Source organism: Pteropus alecto, unplaced genomic scaffold (assembly GCF_000325575.1).
Source record: "Pteropus alecto unplaced genomic scaffold, ASM32557v1 scaffold3, whole genome shotgun sequence".
Lineage (NCBI taxonomy): Eukaryota > Metazoa > Chordata > Mammalia > Chiroptera > Pteropodidae > Pteropus > Pteropus alecto.
The window spans coordinates 37,348,862-37,370,301 of record NW_006442484.1 but is presented as its reverse complement, the minus strand read 5'-3'; the positions used below and the strand labels follow the sequence as shown (position 1 = coordinate 37,370,301).

Genomic DNA, 21,440 nt, shown 5'->3' with positions numbered 1-21,440 from the left:
ATTTGGCTTTCCCTAGAGAAGCTGAAAAACCATTTTTTAAAATTTATTCATTACAAAAATTCTTAACAGTTAAGCTGTGGTTCTGTTTTTGAGTGTGTGTATACACACAAGTGCACACGCATATGTTCATGTGAATGCATGCCTTCCTAGGCATTCATCTCAGCACTTATTTCTTTTCCTCCTTGGCCATATTTGATATAATAGATCACCCCATGGTCTTTATTTTTCCCTCTTCTTTGGTTCTGATTCTCTTTTGATATCTCAGCTCTCTTTTATTTATATTTTTCCTTGATACTACTTCCTTTATCCATCTTCTAAATTTGGAGATACCTGAATCCATGACCTTAGCCTATATTTACTATACTCTTTCAGAGAAAACATCTATTCTTTGTTGAGTTATCCACTGTGATAGTTTGAATAGTGTCTCCCCAAAAGCTATATCCCACCCCTAACTCCCAGTATCCTGTGAATGGGACCTTATTTAGAAATAGAGTTTTTGCAAATGTGATCAAGTTAAGGATCTAGGGATGAGATCATCCTGGAATTAAGTTGGACTCAAATCCCATGACTGGTGGCCTGATAAGAAGAGGTGACACAGGCACAGAGACACAAAGGAGAAGACCATGTGATAGTGGAGGCAGAGATTGGAGTTTAGCTGCCACAAACCAGAGACTTCAAGGAGTCACCAGAACCTGGAAGAGGCAAAGAAGGATTCTCCTCTAGTGATCTGAATGATTTATTTTGGATATCCTTATGAGTACATAAAGAGCTTCTCCTTTTTAAAGGCACATAATATTTCATTGATAATATAACATGATATGGGATAAGTATCCCATCCTCTAAAGATAAGTGTTAAGATTATATTATTGTTTAAAGCTTTTAACTTCGTTAATTTTTCCCCTTTTCCTCTCTCCGACCAGAAGGCAGGAATTTTGTTCCCCAGCAAAATTCTGTAACATAGCATGTCTTCAAGAGAATTGATAAATAAATTTTAACCATAGTATTCACACAGCCAGGTATAGTATATATGAGAATATCTGTCACACTAAAATATCACTAAATTTTAGTATTTCATGTATATATATATGATAAATTTTCAGAAGTACTTGGATAACTTAAAAAATTTACTTTTTACATTTGCTTTATAGTAATTGGGCCAGGTAATTCTCAGTAATATATTTCTTAAGCTTTTACAGAAAAGCCAGAATTTTGGCAGGTTGTATTGAAAAGTTAAAGACTAACAACTAAAACGTAGTATACATAATTATATAATGCATATAAATAAAATTGCCCCCTGAATTGAAATTGTTTATGTAGCCAGTTGCAAATATTCAGGAAATTTAGCAGAACTATAAGTTTATGGGTGAATTTTACTTATTTTACTGCTTGCTTGCTTGAAATCTAAAATCAAAGATAGTCATTATCACAATAGACATTTTATATCTATTTTAAAAATTTAGTTTTCAATTTTGAATTTTAAAAGGGCATTATTTTTAATGATTGAAACTAATAGTAGCCTGGAAAAAAATGATAAAATCATTTCCAAATCCATGAGGTATATTGGATGCATTCTTATCCTGTAAGGTAAAATAAACCACAAGGGTGCGCTGTTTAACAGAACTACAGCATTCTGATTTTTCTAATTTTTTTTCCCCCAAAGCATCCTTTAAAAAAGTAGAAATATTGGAAATAGTTGCATTACGTTAGAAATAGAAAATGCTTATCTCTTGTGAATGAAATGCCAAAAAGTAGAACTAGAGAGATAAATAACAGTAATGTGCGACAAAGTGATTTGTAATTAGCACAATTTTATTCATTTCGAGTTTTTATTTCATTTTAGTGCTTTTTAAGTAGTCATTGGTTTTATGTTTGCCTTAGGCTTTCGGATAAGTCAGTCTATCTGTAGCTTGGAAAAAATTCTGTCAACACATCTATTTTATACTTGTTGGCTGTCCATATGTAATAATTTGCCCCATTCTTCTAAGGCACTTTTCAATACTAGCAAATTATGATATTTGGATAGTGATTTTGGAGCTTAAACTGAAAATATTAACATAAAAGGCTGTTGATTTTCTGAGCTAAATTTGGCAACCGATTGTGCAGTTTCCAAAGAGGATTCAGTGCAGATCCATTAGTAAAATAATGTATCCTCGCCTTTTTTGAAACATTTCTACATGGAAAATTATTTTATCCACCTAAAGAATATATTTTAAAGACATGGTTTACATTGCTAGTGTCTTTTTCATGTCCCTACATTTTTCTGTACTCTCACATGGTTTCAAGCCTTGTGTTATTACCTTACCAAGGTGAATATACTATCTTCTATAGAAATGTTCATTTGGAAAAGAAAAGTACCCAATCAGAAATTTTCTGGCCTTTATATTGTGATGATACAATTTTCAAGGTACTTTCAAATATGTTATCATTTTTATCTTTTCAATACCTGACTGTAGTAAGTATAAGTGTTAGTTTTATCTGTGTTTTTTTTTTTTTATTTTTCACTTTTTTATTTTATTTATTTATTTTTTATTTTTTTTTTAGATGAGGCAACCCTTGGTTGACATAACAGATTGCAAGGACCTTGTCAGTTTACAATTCCTTATTTTTTTATTTTTTACGCCTACAGTCTTCCTAGGTGGTCTCCCATCCAAGTACTAACCAGGCCCAACCTTGCTTAGCTTCTAAAATCAGATGAGATAGGGCTTGTTCAGGGTAGCATGGCTGTAGACTTTTCTTGGTACTTTTTGAGCATTTTCTGAATATGATTCTGCCTAACGATTTGAAATGCCATTTATGTCACAAACATATGTTATAGCTGGCTCATGCTGTTATTTACATGAGTCATATTGTGTGCATTATTGTATGACATGTATATAGTTATTTACAGTAAGATTATATGTATATAGTTATTTATATAAGATTGTCATTTATTTCACACATGACAGAAATCAGAAATGTAATGACATTGACTTAAATTGAAAATGACAGAATTCCAGGATTGAAACTAAGTTCAGAAATCCAATTTCTAGAAGCACCATATCTGCTAACCAAGTGTCTGTGAAGGGTACATTTAATAAAATTAGTGGCCAAAGGATGTCTTGGTATTATTAACAAACAAGGCTTTTAAGCCTGTTTTTACATTTGGAAAGAGAGTTGGATAGAAGTTGTGGGTAATCTTGACCCACAGAATTCATAGACCCTTGGGGCGAATTCTTCATTTTTGCACATTTGGTATGTGGCTTTGCTGCTTAATGTTCTGTGTATACATAATAGCAAGCAGCTCCTCTCAGGGAACTAGCATGGGACCTCCTTTTCTTTAGGATATTTACTTTTGGCTGGAAACACAATAAGGGATTATCATGATTGGGATTTTTTTTTTTTGTTTCATTTTGCATTCTGCTGCAGACCAACACTCAAATATTGAGAAATTGAAATACTTTGCCATCCAGTATTATGCAAGTGAAATTTAATACTTAGAGTATTACTTTTTTGACCACTGATTTATTTTAAAAATGTTTGATGTTCATCTTTTACCCAATTTTATCTTTTAATATTTATCATGGTTTACAAGCAGACGAGATGATAAATTGTCATATGTTTATGAAATATACAGTATATATATTTGGTCTTAGTTTCACTTAATGAATTTTAATTCTAGTTTTATGCAGTCATTAAAGTTGTTGTAATAGAGCGTGTAATTGTAATCTTTAGGAAATATCACTCTTTTTAGTTTTTACTCCAGGTTATCACATAACATTTGATTTCCACCTCCACTCTCCACTTATATTTATTATATAGAAAGTGGATCACACACATAATTTTACAATTGCCTAGGAACAGTGGTTGCCATGGCATCTTCAGTTTGATATAAGAGATACAGCTGTCTATACTTCCAAAAATATGACTTGTTTCATTCAGGAGAGAAATGTACCAGCACAGTCTAATATTTAATCTGCCTCCTCTTTTAAGACTTTCCCAGATATAAGATAAACTTTGTCATTGTAGTTTTCATCAGATTTTCAAAGGGTCATAATCACAATAGCAAAAGTAATGACTAATACTTATATAGTACTTGCTAATGTTCCAGACAAGCCTCTAAGCAAAGTGCTCACAAAAATCCTCTGAGCCATTCCTTTTTAGGTTTCTGCCAGTTTTACCTCTAACCTAAATGTAAAGAACTGTGTTCATTCTTAAGTTGTTAAACTTTAAAGAACAGTACTATTCAGAGAACAATAGTTATTTATGGAATTAATATGGGTTTCTCTTCCTTATACTATACAAAAGTTGTGCCTCTTTAAATTGCATACTGAGTTAATTTTAATATAAGGTCATTGGAAATAATCAGTATTAAGGAGTCGTTCTTAAGACGTTCTTCTAGTATGAAGTTTATTTAGTCTTTCTACCACTAGTGTTTGGAATCTCATGGGAGAGATGTGTCTTTCTCTGGTAAGCAGCGTGTATTAACAGAGGCCAGGGCAGAGAGAAGCAGGACTGTTCCTGCAGCGATAATAAGATAATGCTTGTCATACAGCCTTAACTCTCTGGGATGACCAGTTTGTTCCCTTGCTTGCTACTTTACTCTGGTAGAGGCATTAAACTCAGCTAACCTGTAGATGTTTTTTTAACCCTGCCCCCAGACAGCTCTTTGTCTCCATCATGATGACAATAGAGAGCCATGGTTACTACCATCTTCTGTCCTTTTGACTTAATCCTGAGCTCTACTCAGGTTCATCTTGTCTTTTTGTTTTATACAAGATGTACTACTGAATTCGGCCCTCATATTTGGGCATTTAAAAAAATGTTGTAAGTAAGGGATTGCCACACTAATAAGACTTGGTTATATGCTATCTCAAAGTATTATAGGATTGATAAAATGAAGGCACAGATTGCCTCAGGAAGAGAAATATAAAAACCTTGGAAGGGTATAATACAGGTTCTAAAATTTGTGTACTATTTTTTTTGTGATATGAATGGAGAATGCCTGAAAGAAAATAGGTGTGACAAAAGCAGTCCTAATCTGGCTTGAGAGATAGTCTTGGATTCTACTAATAGATCTATTAAATTCTTTGTCATCATTTTCTCGTTGTGTTCTTCGTCTTCTACCTGGAACCAGCCATTGAACTTTTTTATGCCTTGGGTTTCTCCTCTATAGAATAAGGTTTTGTAATTAAATTTCCTGAAGTCTCTTTCAACTCTAGTATGATAAAATTATTTTATTCTTTTATTATCTTTTAAAAGCAACCTTTAACAGACGAAAGTGCTTTGTTGCATACACCTTTGGTTTGGTCAGCGTTGAACAGATAGTCCTGGTAACTACTCTTCTGAGAATTTTTAAACCCTAAATTACACTAGCAAAATAAAACATTGACGGTCTTCTCTCTCAGCTCCTGACTATAACACAAAGACCAACACAAGTGCTTTGGGCAACACTAAAAAGAGGTAAAAGATAAAAAGTTTGAGAAAGATGTGTGCAGGTGAATGAGTTCGTTAAACAGAGGATATAGATGTTATCGTTGAGTAATAATGACTTTAAAATTAGATGATTTTGCAAAAAATCTAGTGGCAAGCTTGGTCACTCAGAATACTCTGAAGGAATTTAATTTTAGTTAGTGGCCCCAAAAGGCATAAGTTACAAGTGGTGGTGGTATTTAGACACCTATAAGTAAATTTCATTGCTACCTCTCTCAGAATTTATTTTGGCAGATTGTTAGGAATACCCTTAAAATTAGCATAAGTGCTTGTTTGTATAATATGGATTTAAGAGCTCCAGGCCCATTTCTCCTTTCCAGAATTATAGTCATCTGGTACCTGAAGTGTCACCCCTATTTCTTACACCCCTTCACTTTGATGTGATATGATTTTTCTTAATCTAAGTTGATCTGCACAGGCTAAGATTTTCAGTGCTATCAATGAAGGATCTTAAAACAAGCTTATGTAGAGAAAAGGAAATAGAATACATAAATCCTAGTTTTTTGGGAGCTGGAAGGAAGTATTAACCAAAGGAGAAAAGGGTATAAAACAAGGAGTTTCAGGGCAGCAAAATTAATTGTCCTGGCCCCATCAAAAGATAGCATTTTATTTAAAAAACAATCACAAAGGAAGAAAGAAACTGGTACATATACTTTAATGCAGTATAAGCCAAAATGTGCATGCATGCATGCATATGTGTGTATAAACAGGTATAAAATATATGTAAAAGGTTGGACACCAAAATGTCTATGAAGTAATCTGTATTTTGGGGGATTTACAGTAATTTTTCTTTTTGTCCTCATCAACATTTGCATTTATTTGCATTTCATATGAGATTCTGCTAATTTTATGATCATTATATAATAATAAAATAATAATAAAACTGATTTTATTGTAACAAAAAAAAAGCTTGCCTTCATAGCTGTGCCTATTTTGCAAATTTAACACAATACCTCATACTTCTATATCATATTTATTACAATCATGTTTTGAAATTTTAAAAAATTGATTTGTTGTCTAAGTTGTAAAAGTATTTTAGAAACAATTCTTCCATCCAGAATTAAAAGTGTTTAGAGCTTGACCTTCAGTTATATGGAAGTTCAGTCACTGGGATATAATTCATAGTAAATTAGGGTAAAGCTAATGTCGGTTATAAGATATTTAATAATATTTCATAACATTTATTGCAAATGTCCAGATTGGAGAAGAATAATGTGAGCCTGTCCCTTAAGAAGAAAAAAATATAAGTTATAAGACAATTTTAAGAGACTGCTTAGGTTCTTTCCTTTAACCCTCCCCCCTTCCCACATGTGGAAGTCTTATCAGTTCAACTATGATTAATAAGTACTCTAATAACTAGTACAAAGCTGGTACTTGATAAATCTATTCAATGTCATTCAATTCTATTTTCTTTAGCTAAATTTAGTTCCATTTTGAACCAGTGAATTCTGATCGGAGTAATAATTCTCAGGGATTAACTATCTGGCATGGTTTTCAACTTGACCTTGCCACTTTCACTAGTGTATTCTTTTTCTCTGTGCAGTGTTTTCCTTTTCACAGACCATAAAATTCAGTGATATGCATTCCTGTTAGAGGTGCAGTTTTTGCTAATGGCAAACAGACTTAGTGACTCTAACCAAAGTAAATAATTGGATATCTCTAATTATTAACCAAAGTGTTTTCCTCTAGTAAGTAAAAAGCTCTCTGTTTTCTTGTTTTGTAAACCCTTTGGACTTAAAAATAATCTCAACCCTTTTTTAAAAATTTTGATCATAAATTGACCAAAGGAAATATATCTCGATGTTGAAAGCCAAAGACAGTTCTAACTCGTTCTTTTATTTTAGTTGTTCACATTAAATTTATGAAATATTTCAAATTTATATACTATAATACACATCCATATACCTATCACTAAGAGTTAACAAGCTGCTGTTAAATATTTAGGTTTTATTAGATTTTTTTAAAGGTATGATAAAGTTGCCTGAGGCGACTTAAAGATAGAGTTTTTACATACAATGCTTACACAGTAGACTAAATCCAGGTTCCTTGAATGTTGGACGCTCGTTGTGTTTTAAGGTTGATTATAACTGAGATTGACTCTAATAGAACTCCCACTACCACCATCACTGAAGAAAAAGTACAGTTTTAAAATAAATACCTCTTTTTGTTCATACTCTTTACTCTAACTCTACATTATAGCTATCATTTGCTTACTTTATTTACAGATCACTTTCACATACTTTAAAATAGACAAATTATGTTCAATAATATTAACTAATATTTACAGAGCATGGACTGTATGCTAGGCACTGTGCTAAGTTTATACACCTCATTTCACTTAAATATTCCAACCTCTTTTGGGGTAGGTACTTTTACTTTTCCTACATTATAGATGAGGAGGCTGAAGATCGCAAAGACAATAAATGCTGTTCTCCCTAGTTTTAAACCCTGGCATTGTCTCCAAAGCTCATATGTTTAGTAACTATCACACTGGGTTGCCTTCCAATGTGTAAATCCTGTGGAAGCTCTCTTCAGTTAGACAAGCTCACACTCAAAAATACAGGGCAGCTCAACCCTGACTACTTAATGCAAGTGTAGAACTATTTGGAGGCCATTAGGAGGATACCCCTGTAGTACACAGAAAAAAAGGGTTAAAGAATGGTGCCGGTTAGGCATTGGTGGCCTTCCTTTCCTTTTCTCTTTCTTTTTTAAACATTTTATGTGGGAACTCATGATGTATTTACCAAAATAACTGTGGTTGTTTATTAAGTCTGTTTTCTAGCAGTAGTTATTCTTGGGTTAGGAGCCTGTTCAATATTGTATGCTAGGTAAGTATATGCTACTCATATCTCTCAGTACACACAAGTTTTCTTGGCTACAATCTATTTAGAAACATCTAGATCTTCTGACTTAAATGCTTTTTTTTTTCTTTTTCCTGCAGGCTTTTACCCAAAAGAGAGATGTTTTTAGCAGATATAGAACATCTCTTCCTCAAGGCCCAGAGGTTCCTTTATTTTGGTCTTAATAGTGATGTTTTCAGTTGACATAAAAAAAAACTCTAAGTTTAATTTTTATTACCTTAACTTTCCTTGGCTGCTGCTTAGCTGATTGAAATTCTTTCTAACAGTCTCTTTAAACAAACAAACAAAAAAGTGCTTGCCTCTCCTTCTTAAGGGACAAGAAATATGTATTATTTCCTTGAACACTAACACTAATATCACTCCTATCTGAGAACCAAACTGATATTTCCTGTCATTAATTAATCTGTTGTTGATTATCTAAAGTCACCGTTCTTATTTCTTGAGAACTCTTGCCTTTGGCCTATCTTACATCAATTATTAAATTTACATTTTTGTCATGAGCTTAATAAGTTTTAAACATTAATTACAACCTGGAATCTACTTGTGACAGGTCACATAGTCTACCTGGCATCATTCAGTGACAATTCTGTTCTCTTCCCCTAATGTCTTTGTTCTTAGTCTCCTTGAACCATTTGCAGTTCTACAAATATACGTCCATTTACTTTCATAATGTGCCCATACAACTTGGTAAGGGGGAGAAATCTTACAGAATAAAGTTATAATGTGCTTTGCCAAAATGTTCATGCCTTTCCCTTCTAACGTGCATTATTTTGTCAACTGTCTTCATAAATGTTATTGAAATTTTTTTAGCATTTGTAAAACAGAAATCTGTTTTTTGATAGATTAAAAAATTTTTTATCCATAGAAGTATAAATATCCTGTAAAAAAAAAAAAAGCGTATTTTAAGACCTCTAGGGTGATAAATGAAATATGTGAGTCTATTTTTATTCTTTGAGTTATGGATAGATTCATATAAATTTGTGAGTCTTTGTATACAAATGTCTCCCTTTTTTTTATTATCTATGCTGCCTGCTTTATGATAACCAAAATTTAAGAGCTCTAATTCCTAAACTGTTGTCTGAAAAATTCATGTTATGACTGCTTTTATCAGGTAATTGTACAGACCAATAAATTACAGTGATTGGGATTCAGACCTAAAGGGGAAAACAGATTTTAATCACAGACTTCATGAAAACAATCAGTTAAAACATGGGGAGCAAGTTTTTAGCATGGAACTCGGAGGAAAATCAAATGCTGCCATTACTTCATGCACTCAGCAATTACTTATTGATCACTTCTGTGTTCTTAAAACTAGTTCTATGATAGGAATGAGGTATGCTTCAGTAGAGTTTTACAGAAGTAAACTCATCAAGAAAGAAAATGATATCTACTACTTTTGATGTTTAGATCGATATTTTTAAAAGTGAAGTGCCACATTGTTTTAGGAGAATTTTTGGTCTCTTTAATGATGGCTAAATTTGTTACTTTTATAAATAGCAAGTGAAAGTTTTGGAACACAGAGACATATCAGTAAAGTTTTATTTAAACTTTATATTCTACTCAAAATTATATTTAAATACTGTCTGCCCATTACTACATTTCTTTCTCAGCTAATTTATCACCAAGGACTCCTTTTCTAATTAATTCAAAAGTGCAAATAGCAGTCGAGGATCTATTTGATGCCCTTGGGGAGGAAGGATGACCCTCCGATTTAATCAGATTTGGCTTTAGTGATTCTGAATCAAAATCTGGGTTTGGGTGGCAGGCTGTAACTCTTTTCTTGCTGGATTTTGGAGATGTCTGAAGAGTTCTAGGGGAGAAACCAGACTAATAGGAGAGGAGGTTAGTGATTGCAGCTATTTTCCAACTGGTGTGGAAGAAGTTTAATGGTTTGATTACCAGTAGGGTCAGCCTGCAGCCACCCTGTCCCACCTCATTATTAAGAGGAATTAACCTTATTGAGAGGTGTATCCCATCAGGTGCCTGCCACTGTGGACCTGACTGTGCTGCTTCTCCTGTGAGATGACCTGCCTTCCTCTTTAGTACCTAACACAGTTGGCAATGATGACAACTAACTCACATTTTTCTCTTTGGGAGCTGGCTTCTTTTTTCCTCTGGAAGAAATATTACAAAATTACAAAATAGTAAAATTTGCTACACTTTTCTCAGTGTGTAGCAAGGTATAAAAACCAAAAAACATCTTATGAACTAGTTCACTTCTCTTAGGTGTACTTGCATTGCCTTGTAAATATTGGAATGACCCAAGCTTTATGGACTGTCCGAATTTATCGAGACTATTTTTTTTTTTTAACAAACGAAGAAGGCAGTATTTCATTCATTCAACAAATATTTATCGAAAAACTTCTATGAGTCAGACATTGTTCTAGAGATAGAGCAGTGAGCAAAATAGAACAGGATAATTTTTGATGGGACAGGGGAAAGTAGGAGTTATCAGGATCTCAGTTTTAAACCTGCCCAGTTTGAAATGGCCTTATACATTAAGTGGAGATCAGATAGAGGCCCAGCATGGAGTCATAAGTTTGGAATTCATCAGCATATAAATGATACATAAAACCAAAGGAACAGAGGAGGTTACCAAGAGAGTGAGAGTAGATACTAAAGAGTATATGCATGTCTAAGGATGGAGATGAAAAGCAACCAACAAAACGAGTTCAGATATGTGCAGAGCGAAGAATGTAGTATCCTGGGAGTAAGAAAAAGAGGATTCTAAGAGAGTGGTCAACTCAGTTGAATGCTGCTAATATGTCAAATAAAGGATTTCTATGAGGTCACCACTGATTTATTTGTGGTGGAGGTTACTGATGACTGATATATATAGTTCTAATGCATCAAAGGTTGGGATACATCTGATTAGAAGGGCTCAAGTGGGAAATGGAAAATTGGAGACAAAAACTGAATAACTCTTTTAAGCAGATTTGTTGTAAAGGAAAGAGCAAGGTGATATGGCAATGGGCCAAGAGGAACTGGCCAACCTGATGAGGCAGGAAAGGTCTGCTGACAGTCACATGCTATGAGTGTGAGCATGATCTGTGTATAGAGTTGGGGACCTCAAATGACCTTTAGGGAAGACATAGATTTTTGACTTGTTTGTCATTGATAGATTAGTGCTAAAAAGTGAGAGATTAATCAAGCCAGCTCTCTTAATGTAAAAATAGTTTTCCCTTTTTTATCTCTTACTTTACATCCACTATTTTCTCCAGATTTTTCTTTGAAAGTTTTTTAACTGTACTGTTTAAGATTCCTCTAAATTATAATTATTTGTTGGCATGTCAATCTCCCATCTTAGCCTAAGTTTCGTAAGAAGTACTATATTTTATGTTTCTTTACATATCTGTCTCATATATCAGCTTCTGGCACATGGCACATGCTCTATAAATGTTTTGTGAATGAATGACTCTTATGTTACATATTGCCATATGATGTGTTTGACATAAAGGTCAGTGTCTTTCTAAAGGTTGCTATTAATTTCTAAAAAGAGATTGCGTTCGGACGTTTTGTTTTCCACAGAGTTCCTGTGGAGCAGGCGTAGTGAGGACTGGCTCCCTGAAGCTCAGTAGCACATCCGTTGGGAATTCGTCTTTGAAAAGGACAAAGCGAAAGGCACCTTCTCCACCCTCTAAAACACCCCAGCATCAAAATGATGAAAATAATCACGTGACTGGTAATGTTACTTTTGCCATTAACATTACATTTGTATTGTATTTTAATATAGATAGTAGAAATTATATAGATTATAAATCATGTCTTTTTGTTAATGATACTTAAGCTTTTAATTAATTTTAATACTTAGTCCCTGATTATTCTAACACTTTTGAAATCCGCCACATGACAAAATAAAATGAAAAATCGTACAGTTCCATTATCCTAATATGAGCATCTACTTAGTCCCTGATTATCCTCACTTAACCGCTTTTAAAATCTGCAACATGACAAAATAAAATGAAAAATCATACAGTTCCATTTTTCTAATATGAGCATGTGACAATTTGTGAATATTTTCAGAAAGATCCTGCCATTCTAGGATTGTAGTACATGTAGGAATGTGGCTGTAAGTAGATTTTAGTTTTATCAGCTGGACAGTAAAGTGGCTTCTAACAAGTTTAGAGTTATCTCTTGCTGAAATATATAAAAAATAATTAGCTAAGCTACTAAGAGATTGTTTCATTTATGAATGTGACTTGTTTATAAGTTATATTGCTTCTTTTTTCTAGCTCTGCAGTCAGTACATGCAGTTAATACAGACAGTATTTTAGAAGCAAACCTGCCAGAGGCGCTATCCAGCCCAGGTACGATGCCTTTATCCACAACATGTAACTACTGAAAAAGACCATGTATGGCAGCTGAGGAATGAATCTAGTTATAATGCTCTGTATATGAAAGAGATGCTGGATGCCTTGATTATATTTTCCAAATTCTATATTGTGAAATGAAAAAATTACCCTGTTGGTTTGGAGTCTGAAATTGGCAGAACTCAAACCTTTAATTCTGGTACCTTGAGTACTTTCTCTACTAGGTCTCCTGGTTTTTGTTTTGTTTTGTTTTTTTTATACAATGTCAAGTTACCAGTTATTAATCTCTTTCCCAAGACTAATGGCACATTTTGTATATTCAGAAGAAAACTTACATGAAGTCATAAAGCACCATTCTTTGCATAACTGTCATTGGTATAAATGTAACAAACCTAGTATTCTAAACTAATGGTAAAAATTTATCATGAAATATTTTCTATTATATGGTTTCATTTTGCATTCTCTCCCAATAAATGGAATTCCAGTAATAATAAGATAAATCAATTTAATAGTTTCCTAATATTTTTAATAATAGCTATTTAGTAGCTATTATAAGAAAAAATATAAAATTTCTTAATCTTTAGATTTAATTTAAAGTTAGATATAAATGGATATGTCTGATCAAAAATAGAACATTACTATGCCAGTACTTTAGCATAGGGATAATTTGATAAGTGTGAAATTGCTTAATATAATCTTACTTAATTTTTATAATTTATATCCACAAATACACAAAAATCTCAGAAGCACCAAAATGCTCCTGAGTCTTTAACCTTTAAGTGATACGTAGGAATTTGGGATTTTAACACATCTTATACGATAAGAATTCTCCTTTCCTCTGTAATTAAAATCATTACCATTAGGTAACTAGCAATGACTTTTTCTTAACTCTTACCCCAAATTATACCAATGATACTGTTTGTTCCAAAAAGGAAGATTTTAAAAGTTATACCGAATATATAAGTGAAATGAGAAGATTCTGAAGTATTAGAAAAAAGGTGTGACTACTATTCAAACTTTGTTTGATACCTGCTTCTCATTTTCTCTTTTACATCTTCCTGTTTAATGCATGAATAATTGTGAGCTAACGAATTTGATTTCTTCTGAAATGCTTCTTGGTCTCTGCTTGCCTTAACTCTGTTGTCTGAGTGCCATTTCTACAGATTTTACTTCTTTGGCAGAAGCCTCCCTTGGCCCCGAGCTCCCCAGTCACGAACAGTGCACTGTGCCCAAACTGGCAGACGAAGCCTCTCTCTTGGAGTGCCCTGGAATGCCCAAGGCAGCCGTAGCATCTCTGACATGTAGGTGACCGGGCGTTTCTTGAGATGTAAGATTAATAAAATCAGTGGCTCTGAAGGATTTCAGCTTCTCTTCTCTTTGGCTTTTTGATTTTTTGGCAAACGGTTTGAACTTTATCATTTCCAATGTGTAACTATATAAATATAAAAGAATATACATATTTTTTTCTACTTTTTTGTTTTCTAGGTTTGGCTTATTTTCTACAGTATTGCTTTTGATTTTTATTTTAAAATTATTGGAATTATTTTGTTACCAGATGACAAAACTTTATAGTTAGGTAATACTTGAATTTTATTATAAATATTTGATTCAAGTTTTTAGTGACTCAGAAAGAGTCCTTATCACTTCAAACCAGTTATTTAAAATTGGTATACTATCACACACTGCTTATAGGAATACAAAATTGTTCAGCCAGTTTGGAAAATAGTTTGGCAAGGTTTTTCTTCCTACTCCTTCTCCTCCTCCTCCTCCTTCTATTTAAGCATTTGTTTTTCTATATGACCCAGCAATCACACTCCTAGGTATTTTCTCCTAAAAAAATGAAAACCTATGTGCACACACAAACTTCCATGTGAGTTATTTTTGAATTTTTGTTTGTAATTGCCAAAAATGGGAAACAACCTGATATCCCTAAACTGAGGAATGGATAAACAAACTGTTTGGTCCAGATATTAAAATACTACCACCTACCCATAAAAAGGAATGAATAACTAAGACATGCAACAACATGGCTGAATCTCAAGTGTATTATGTTAAATGAAGGCAGTCCGACTTAAATGGCTAGATGCCGATTTCATTGATACACATTCTTGCAAAGGCAAAACTGTAGGGATAATGGTTACCAGGGGCTGGGGCTAGGAGGAGGGGTTGATCACCAAGGAGCATTAGGGTTTCCGGGGTTGAGGGAATTGTTCTATATCGATTGTGGTGATAGTCACACAACTATTTACCTCTGTCAAAACTGGACATTCCAAAATGTATTGCGAAAGTGATGAATTTTACTGAATGTAAATTGTAGTTAAATTTTTAAAGATGAAAAACAACTCTGTCTAGCAGCAACTACAATAATGTCTGACAAAGTGAACATTTTTTGAATGAATGATTAAAAAAAAAGTAGCTCACCAGACTAGATTTAATTTGATACAGTTCTGCTTTATAAAAGAGACTTTTGCCATTTTGATCATCTCCATGAAAAATAAACAGGGTATCCTAAAAGTCTCTGAAATTTTAAGTTTTAAGAGCTTACAAATAAAATGCTACAAACTTACAAAAGTGTCTTCTGAAAGTTTAATATTTAAATTTTATTTACACATATTGCATTTTGTGAATTTTAAAGAATTTTTTAATTTTATTTTTTGTTTTAACTTTGCTATCTTTAGAGAAACTTAAAATATAAATATTAAATTATATAAAGCTATGTAAGTGTAAAATAAATTTTAATAATTACGCTTTTAAATGATTTTGGTAATTTTTTAACATTTATACTTTAGAGGCTATTAAATCTTAAGTCTTCACTAAGAATTTAAACACTGTTCTTTCAAAGTAAATATTCTTCCTTTATAACTTTTGAACCTAAAATATGATAGTTGTGATATAACAGTTGCGAAAATTATTCGTTGTTCACAGCTCTCACCCTAATTTTTTTTACTGTAGTCCTAAAATTTGGCCATCATATAAATCTGTTAACCCATTAAAAAAAACCACATTATTTAATATTTTTCAAAGCTTGGAGAAATTTGTACTAGTCAAACAATCAACTGCGGAAGTTCTCTTGGATGATTAGAATTTTAAAAAAGAATTACAGCCTTTTTTAAGACATTTAATATTAGAAATATTTGTTAGGCTAGAAAAAAAAAATAATCTTATAACTACCAAGTTATAAAATCCCAGACAAATAATCTGAGATTTTTGAAATATGTAACTCATTCTTCGTACTTTAATTAATTGAGACCAGTTTCTAAGTGAAAACACCAGACTTAAAGAAAAGTTTTATATTTCTTAAACACCTGTGATGAGAAAGAAAGAAATAATTTGCTGAATGTTACCTAGTTAATCTAATATTCAAAAGAGGTTAACATATACCAACGAGCCATTTATAAACATATTTGGATCTAAACCAAGATGGCCATTCATTTTCTCTATGCACGGTTTTCAAATTATGTAATTGTACTCTTACTACATAGAAGTGATATGCTATTGTAAATACAATATTGTACATTGGCATCATAATTATTATTTTACATGTTATACTAAAAAGATTTTCCTATACATATATTTTAAAATTCACTTAAATTTGAGTTTTTAAAATATATTTTCTGTTGAATTATCTATTTTTTATTTGCAAAAAAATTGTCATTTAAATTCTCCATACTTTTTATCGAAGAGTACAAATACCACACTTTTCTGTCTATATGCCTAAAAACAAAATTAAAGAAATACATTTTAAGCACTTTAAATATTCTTCAAATATGTTAAAGTTTTTATTAAATTTTATGGATGTGCTGATCACTGTAATCCAATACTACACCACCCTTTTCCCCCCTCAATCGTGGTAAAAATTAAACGTTGTTCAGCTGCTATTGTGTAAGTGGAAATGTTGAATTCTAATAAGCAAAGATCCAGAATTGCATTCTTTGGTTTAAATTAACTTTACAGTGAGTATGGACACTGCTTAGGATGTCTCTTTTACTCTGTTGGCCATTTATTGTTCATGCTAAAGAATAATGATAAACACACTTTAATGCAATGATAAACACACTTTAATGACTACAGCTATTGAAAAGAAACACACACACATACATACACACATGCACACAACATATTGATGTGGGACAATCTTTATGATATAGTAAGTAGAGCAAGAAAAGTTAGGTGAAAGACATCAGGATAGTATGCTTCCATTTATATTAAATAAACCAACAAAAAAGAGAAGGAAACATGGGTATGCATATCTGCTTATATATTCTCATTATACTTTCTGTTAATATATATATTAACAGAAAAAAATTTAACATTTTTTTTAACAGGAAAAAAATGTTAAAGCAAGTTGCCTCTGAGACTCAAACTGGGTGCAAATAAAAATTAATTTACATCGTATAATACTTATTCTATGTATACTTTAAAAAATTATATTAAACATCTACATCGGTGGCTTTTAACCCTGGTTGCTTTTTAGAATCAGCTGAGGAGACTTAAAAATTCTTGGTCCCTCCCTTGAAAGATTCTGCTCTAACAGGTGTGGAATAAGATAATGAGCATGAATATTTTTAAAGGGATTCACATGGTTCTCAACTGTAGTTAGTGCTGAAACTACTGAGGCATTTTACAATTATAGACAATATAAATATATAGTTTTTGTCCTTTACATTTAGAGCTATTATATGAATATAAAAGTTATTTAAATTGAAAGGTATATTATTAAATGAAATATATAACTTGAAGTTTGAGTTTATATAATATCTTCTTTTCTACCATGAATAAAACCTAGAGTGATATTATATTATTTTTAGAATTGTATGTCTGAGAGAATCTGATTATATGTTAACATGATTATTTGCCATTAGAAAAGTATTTCCCTATTTGTCTTGAACCAGAATTTAAGAGTCCAGCTAATTATTTTAAAAATTCCTTCTTTGTCAGGTTGTGTATCATGAATGAAGCAAATTAATATTTAGGATTATGTATTCATTTCTTTGTAGCTGGAATAAGCTCTGATTATAGTCTTGAAGAGATAGATGAAAAGGAAGAACTGAGCCAGGTGCCTAAAGATGAGGCTGAAAATATTTCTGGGAAGTCACAAGATATTCCTTTTGGATCTACTGATATAATAAATGCACTGAAGAATGATCCTGACTCAGCCCTTCGTAATGATCCTGGAGAGTCCTCACAAAACTCCAGAGAAGAAAAACAAGAAACTAGAGACACTGATGGACAGTAAGTAGTCTGTGTGCCAGAAGTGTTGATGGCAGTTGGTTTAATTAATACTAGTCTTCTGAAATATAGATCTGATATTTTAAACACAAATATATAATTACTCCTTTAGTTTGGACTCTATCCCTTTTACCATCATTTTGAAAAATGTTTATTAATAAAGTATCTATTTGCAAGTAATTATTTTTAAATAAAGCCAAATTCAACAGTTCTGGTATCCCTGTGTCAGATAAGCCATAACATGTAGTTAATTCCTATGACTCAAATATAAAAGTTTTTCTTTTTTTATATTGTAAGTATTTTGCCTATTACCTATTTGACCAAAATGAGACATTTAATTTTCAATTTCAACAAATGCTCCTCAAGGATTTTCACTTATATATAAAACAATTACTCATATTAGAGTATGATGTTCAATTACTAATGTTATTTTTACGGTCAACTTTATGATACAGATAATGCACTTTTCACTTGCTCCTAAGAATTGGAAACTATAGTACAGTATACATATGTTATAAATGCCAAACCATGAATGATAATGAAATCGACTAGGTAAAATAAACTATCTTTGTCAAAGTTTTACTATAATTTTGATGGAATTGTCTCCAATTTAAACTCTTTTATCACCAATAAAACCCAGTGAGGTCAGTCTACATCCTGCCTTGCCAGAAGTTTACCTTGTCAGATGCAAGACTAAAAGGTTTCATTTATTTTCTTTTTCTTAAAACGACAAATAATAATAACAAAAGGACACTGTTTTGGGGATTGTGTCCATTTTGCCAAGCTTTTTACATTTGCCTTTGTAATAGGACCTCCACATGAAAGCTAATGTTTAATAGCAGCATTTCCTCTCAGTTGTATTTTTTCTTTTCTATTAAATTTTCAGTATTTGGCAGAAGATGATTATTTCAGTCCATCTGTCTTTGGAAATTATTGCCTGTTTTCTCATCGTGTGTGTGTTTGTTTGAATACTGTCAATATATAACATATAATATCATATTTTACAGAGGACCACACTTGATGGTATGTAATGCAAGCAATCAAGAGAAAGTAGTTGACAATGTAAGAAACTTGAAGTCATTGGGCCCAAACCAAGAGAATGGTGAGTTCTATAAACACTAATAGACAACACTTTCATAGATAGTACTTATTATGTGCCAGCGACCATTTTTAACCCTTTATATATAGTAACTCATTTAATCTTGTATATTAACTCATTTATGGGTATTATTATCTTTAGTCCCATTTTACAGAAGCTTGAGCCACAAAGATATTATACAGTCACCTGAGGTATCACAATTAATAAGTGGTGGAATTCAGATTTGAACGGAGGCAATATCATTCTAAAGTGTGCTTTTAACTACCATGTGTACCACTTTTGTTGTTAAATGTTAGAGGTTGTCTAACAGATCTTAGATCTTAAAGATATGTACTCTATGCATCTACCAATGAGCTGTTTCTCTTCTTTCCTTCTACTGACTCTCTAGTCGAAGGCTGTTTTACTTCATACTCAAGTTGCTATACCTTGGGTAAAACTTGTCTGATTTTCAAGGCCTAAACCATCTAATTGTGTAACACTATTTACCAGTATTTCCACCAAGTCTTTTTTTCCTCTTTCTCATGATATATTTCACTCAATTCTATCATTAATCCCATGCTCATTTTTGTCTTTGCATGGAAAATAATTTTCTACCTATCTTCACGCATTCAGCTACTATCCAAATCCTGCTACTTCACTTATTTTGTTACTTAATTACTAGAAGCCATGTAGTTCTCTGGTCTTGTTTCCTCAACAAGATTGTACAGTCTTGGATCAGAGAAAATATGTTTGATACTTCATTTGAATTCCTCATAGCACCTAGCAGAATACTGAGATACTGTTAAAATATATAGTTCAGGTTAAATTTTTTTAAAAAATGACACTATACAAAAAGATCAAGGAAAGCATAATTTTAAGGGGATATGAAGGAAGAGGCTTATGAATTCTCATAGTCCAATCTATTATGTTAACATATAGAACTAGGTTAAGAGTCTTAGAAAACATAAGGATATAAATATAATTTTTTTTTTTAGATAAAATATGGGTTATTCCAGTGTCACAAATTGATAGATACAAAAGTATGTCATTTTATATATGTGCTATGTGTTGGTCAATTTGAATATGTATGTCTCTAATTCATTGTCCCCATGGTCTATACTATCCTCAGATACAATACTAAGAATGCCTAAAAGTATTAATTTCCTTCATTCTTTTCCTCTTGACTCAGTTTTTTTTTTTTTTTTTTTTTTACAATGTATACTATGATGGCAATAGCATTGTGAAATCATGATTTTAAAACTTCCTTTTAAAAATCATAGTCAAATTATTTTTGCTAAAATAATTAGCAAAATATTTAGAAAATCGTTTTTGCTAAAATTTTGGCATCAAGTTAGTGCTAGGGTCACAAATACATTTACTGCAATAATATTTATTTGCATTTGCACTTGATTTGTAATGGCCTTTGTCAACTCTAGGTGCTTTTAAAATAAATAATTTCCGTTATCCTTAGAGTAGTTTTATTCTCTTTTCCTTCTTTTTATCTACTCTGCATACCTATCTAAATCATCCTTTTGTTAGGTTGTAGACGTTGGTGTCAGTTTTGAGTAGGGGAAGGACAGGATGGTACAAAATATACCTTCTCCCTCTCCTGGCTATTCTTGAAAAATGACCTAACCATTCATTGGCACTTGGTTAGCATCATTATCAGGTATGTTTGAGGATGGATTAGCTAACAAATTCAGTAGTGATTATAGGTGTCCAGGCCTGAGAATCATTGGTAATTATGAAATTTTGATGAGAAATTCAGAGTTAGAGAATAGTAAAGTAGGTATAATCCACCAAAAAAAAAAAAGTGAAAAACAGAAATTTGGAGATCTAAGCCAATAAATTAAAGTTTGTTATAAGAGATTTCACTTAAAATATAATTTTACATTTATGTGCTTTCTTTTGGAAAATGTTTCTATTTGTGTAACTGGGATATACCTATATTTAGTAGAAAATGAGAAATAAGAAAGAAATACATTTAGGCTCATTTCCTAGTGCCAGAGACTTTATTTTATTTTTTTTTAATATTCTTTGTGCTCAAAGCAGTGCTGAAAGTAGTACTTTTTATATAGATATTAAAAATACTTATCAACCAAATAAATAAGAACATAGGCAGGAATGTGCCTCTTCCATGGTTCCTAATCATGTGTCCTTAATTTTATACCTCACAAAAGTTAATAATTATTTGTCAATGAGAAAAGTGACTCAGATAGACAATAAATATTCTGATAATCAGTTGCATTTTATTTGGGAAGAATAAAAGTGAATTCTATTTTAAAATTACATATTTAATATAGGAACCTTGCAACATATGGTGACCAAATAATTGTACAATTAGGCAGGCTTTAAACATATGAAGACATGTTTAAAAACTTTTTGTATACAAATTTACCAGACAACATAACTTTTTTGGTATATTTTGGTAAAAATATTGTGTATATTTTTCTTTTTTTTAAACAGAGGAACGATTTAAAATATCTCATGACA

The 21,440-nt window shown here is 32.0% G+C and overlaps 1 protein-coding gene across 8 annotated transcripts in view; it reads left to right on the top strand.

Moving 5' to 3' along the window:
• Nucleotides 1-21,440, top strand: part of COBLL1 (cordon-bleu WH2 repeat protein like 1) — a 137,130-nt gene that overhangs the window by 103,608 nt on the left and 12,082 nt on the right. For 6 of the 8 annotated variants that reach the window (XM_025039536.1, XM_025039541.1, XM_025039537.1 and 3 more), the window contains 5 exons: nt 11,859-12,012; nt 12,563-12,637; nt 13,822-13,941; nt 17,638-17,872; nt 18,877-18,971. In XM_025039536.1, coding sequence (XP_024895304.1) covers nt 11,859-12,012; nt 12,563-12,637; nt 13,822-13,941; nt 17,638-17,872; nt 18,877-18,971 — 679 coding nt within the window. The remainder of the gene's footprint in view (nt 1-11,858; nt 12,013-12,562; nt 12,638-13,821; nt 13,942-17,637; nt 17,873-18,876; nt 18,972-21,440) is intronic. The other 2 variants (XM_025039539.1, XM_025039538.1) reach the window with 1 other exon arrangement.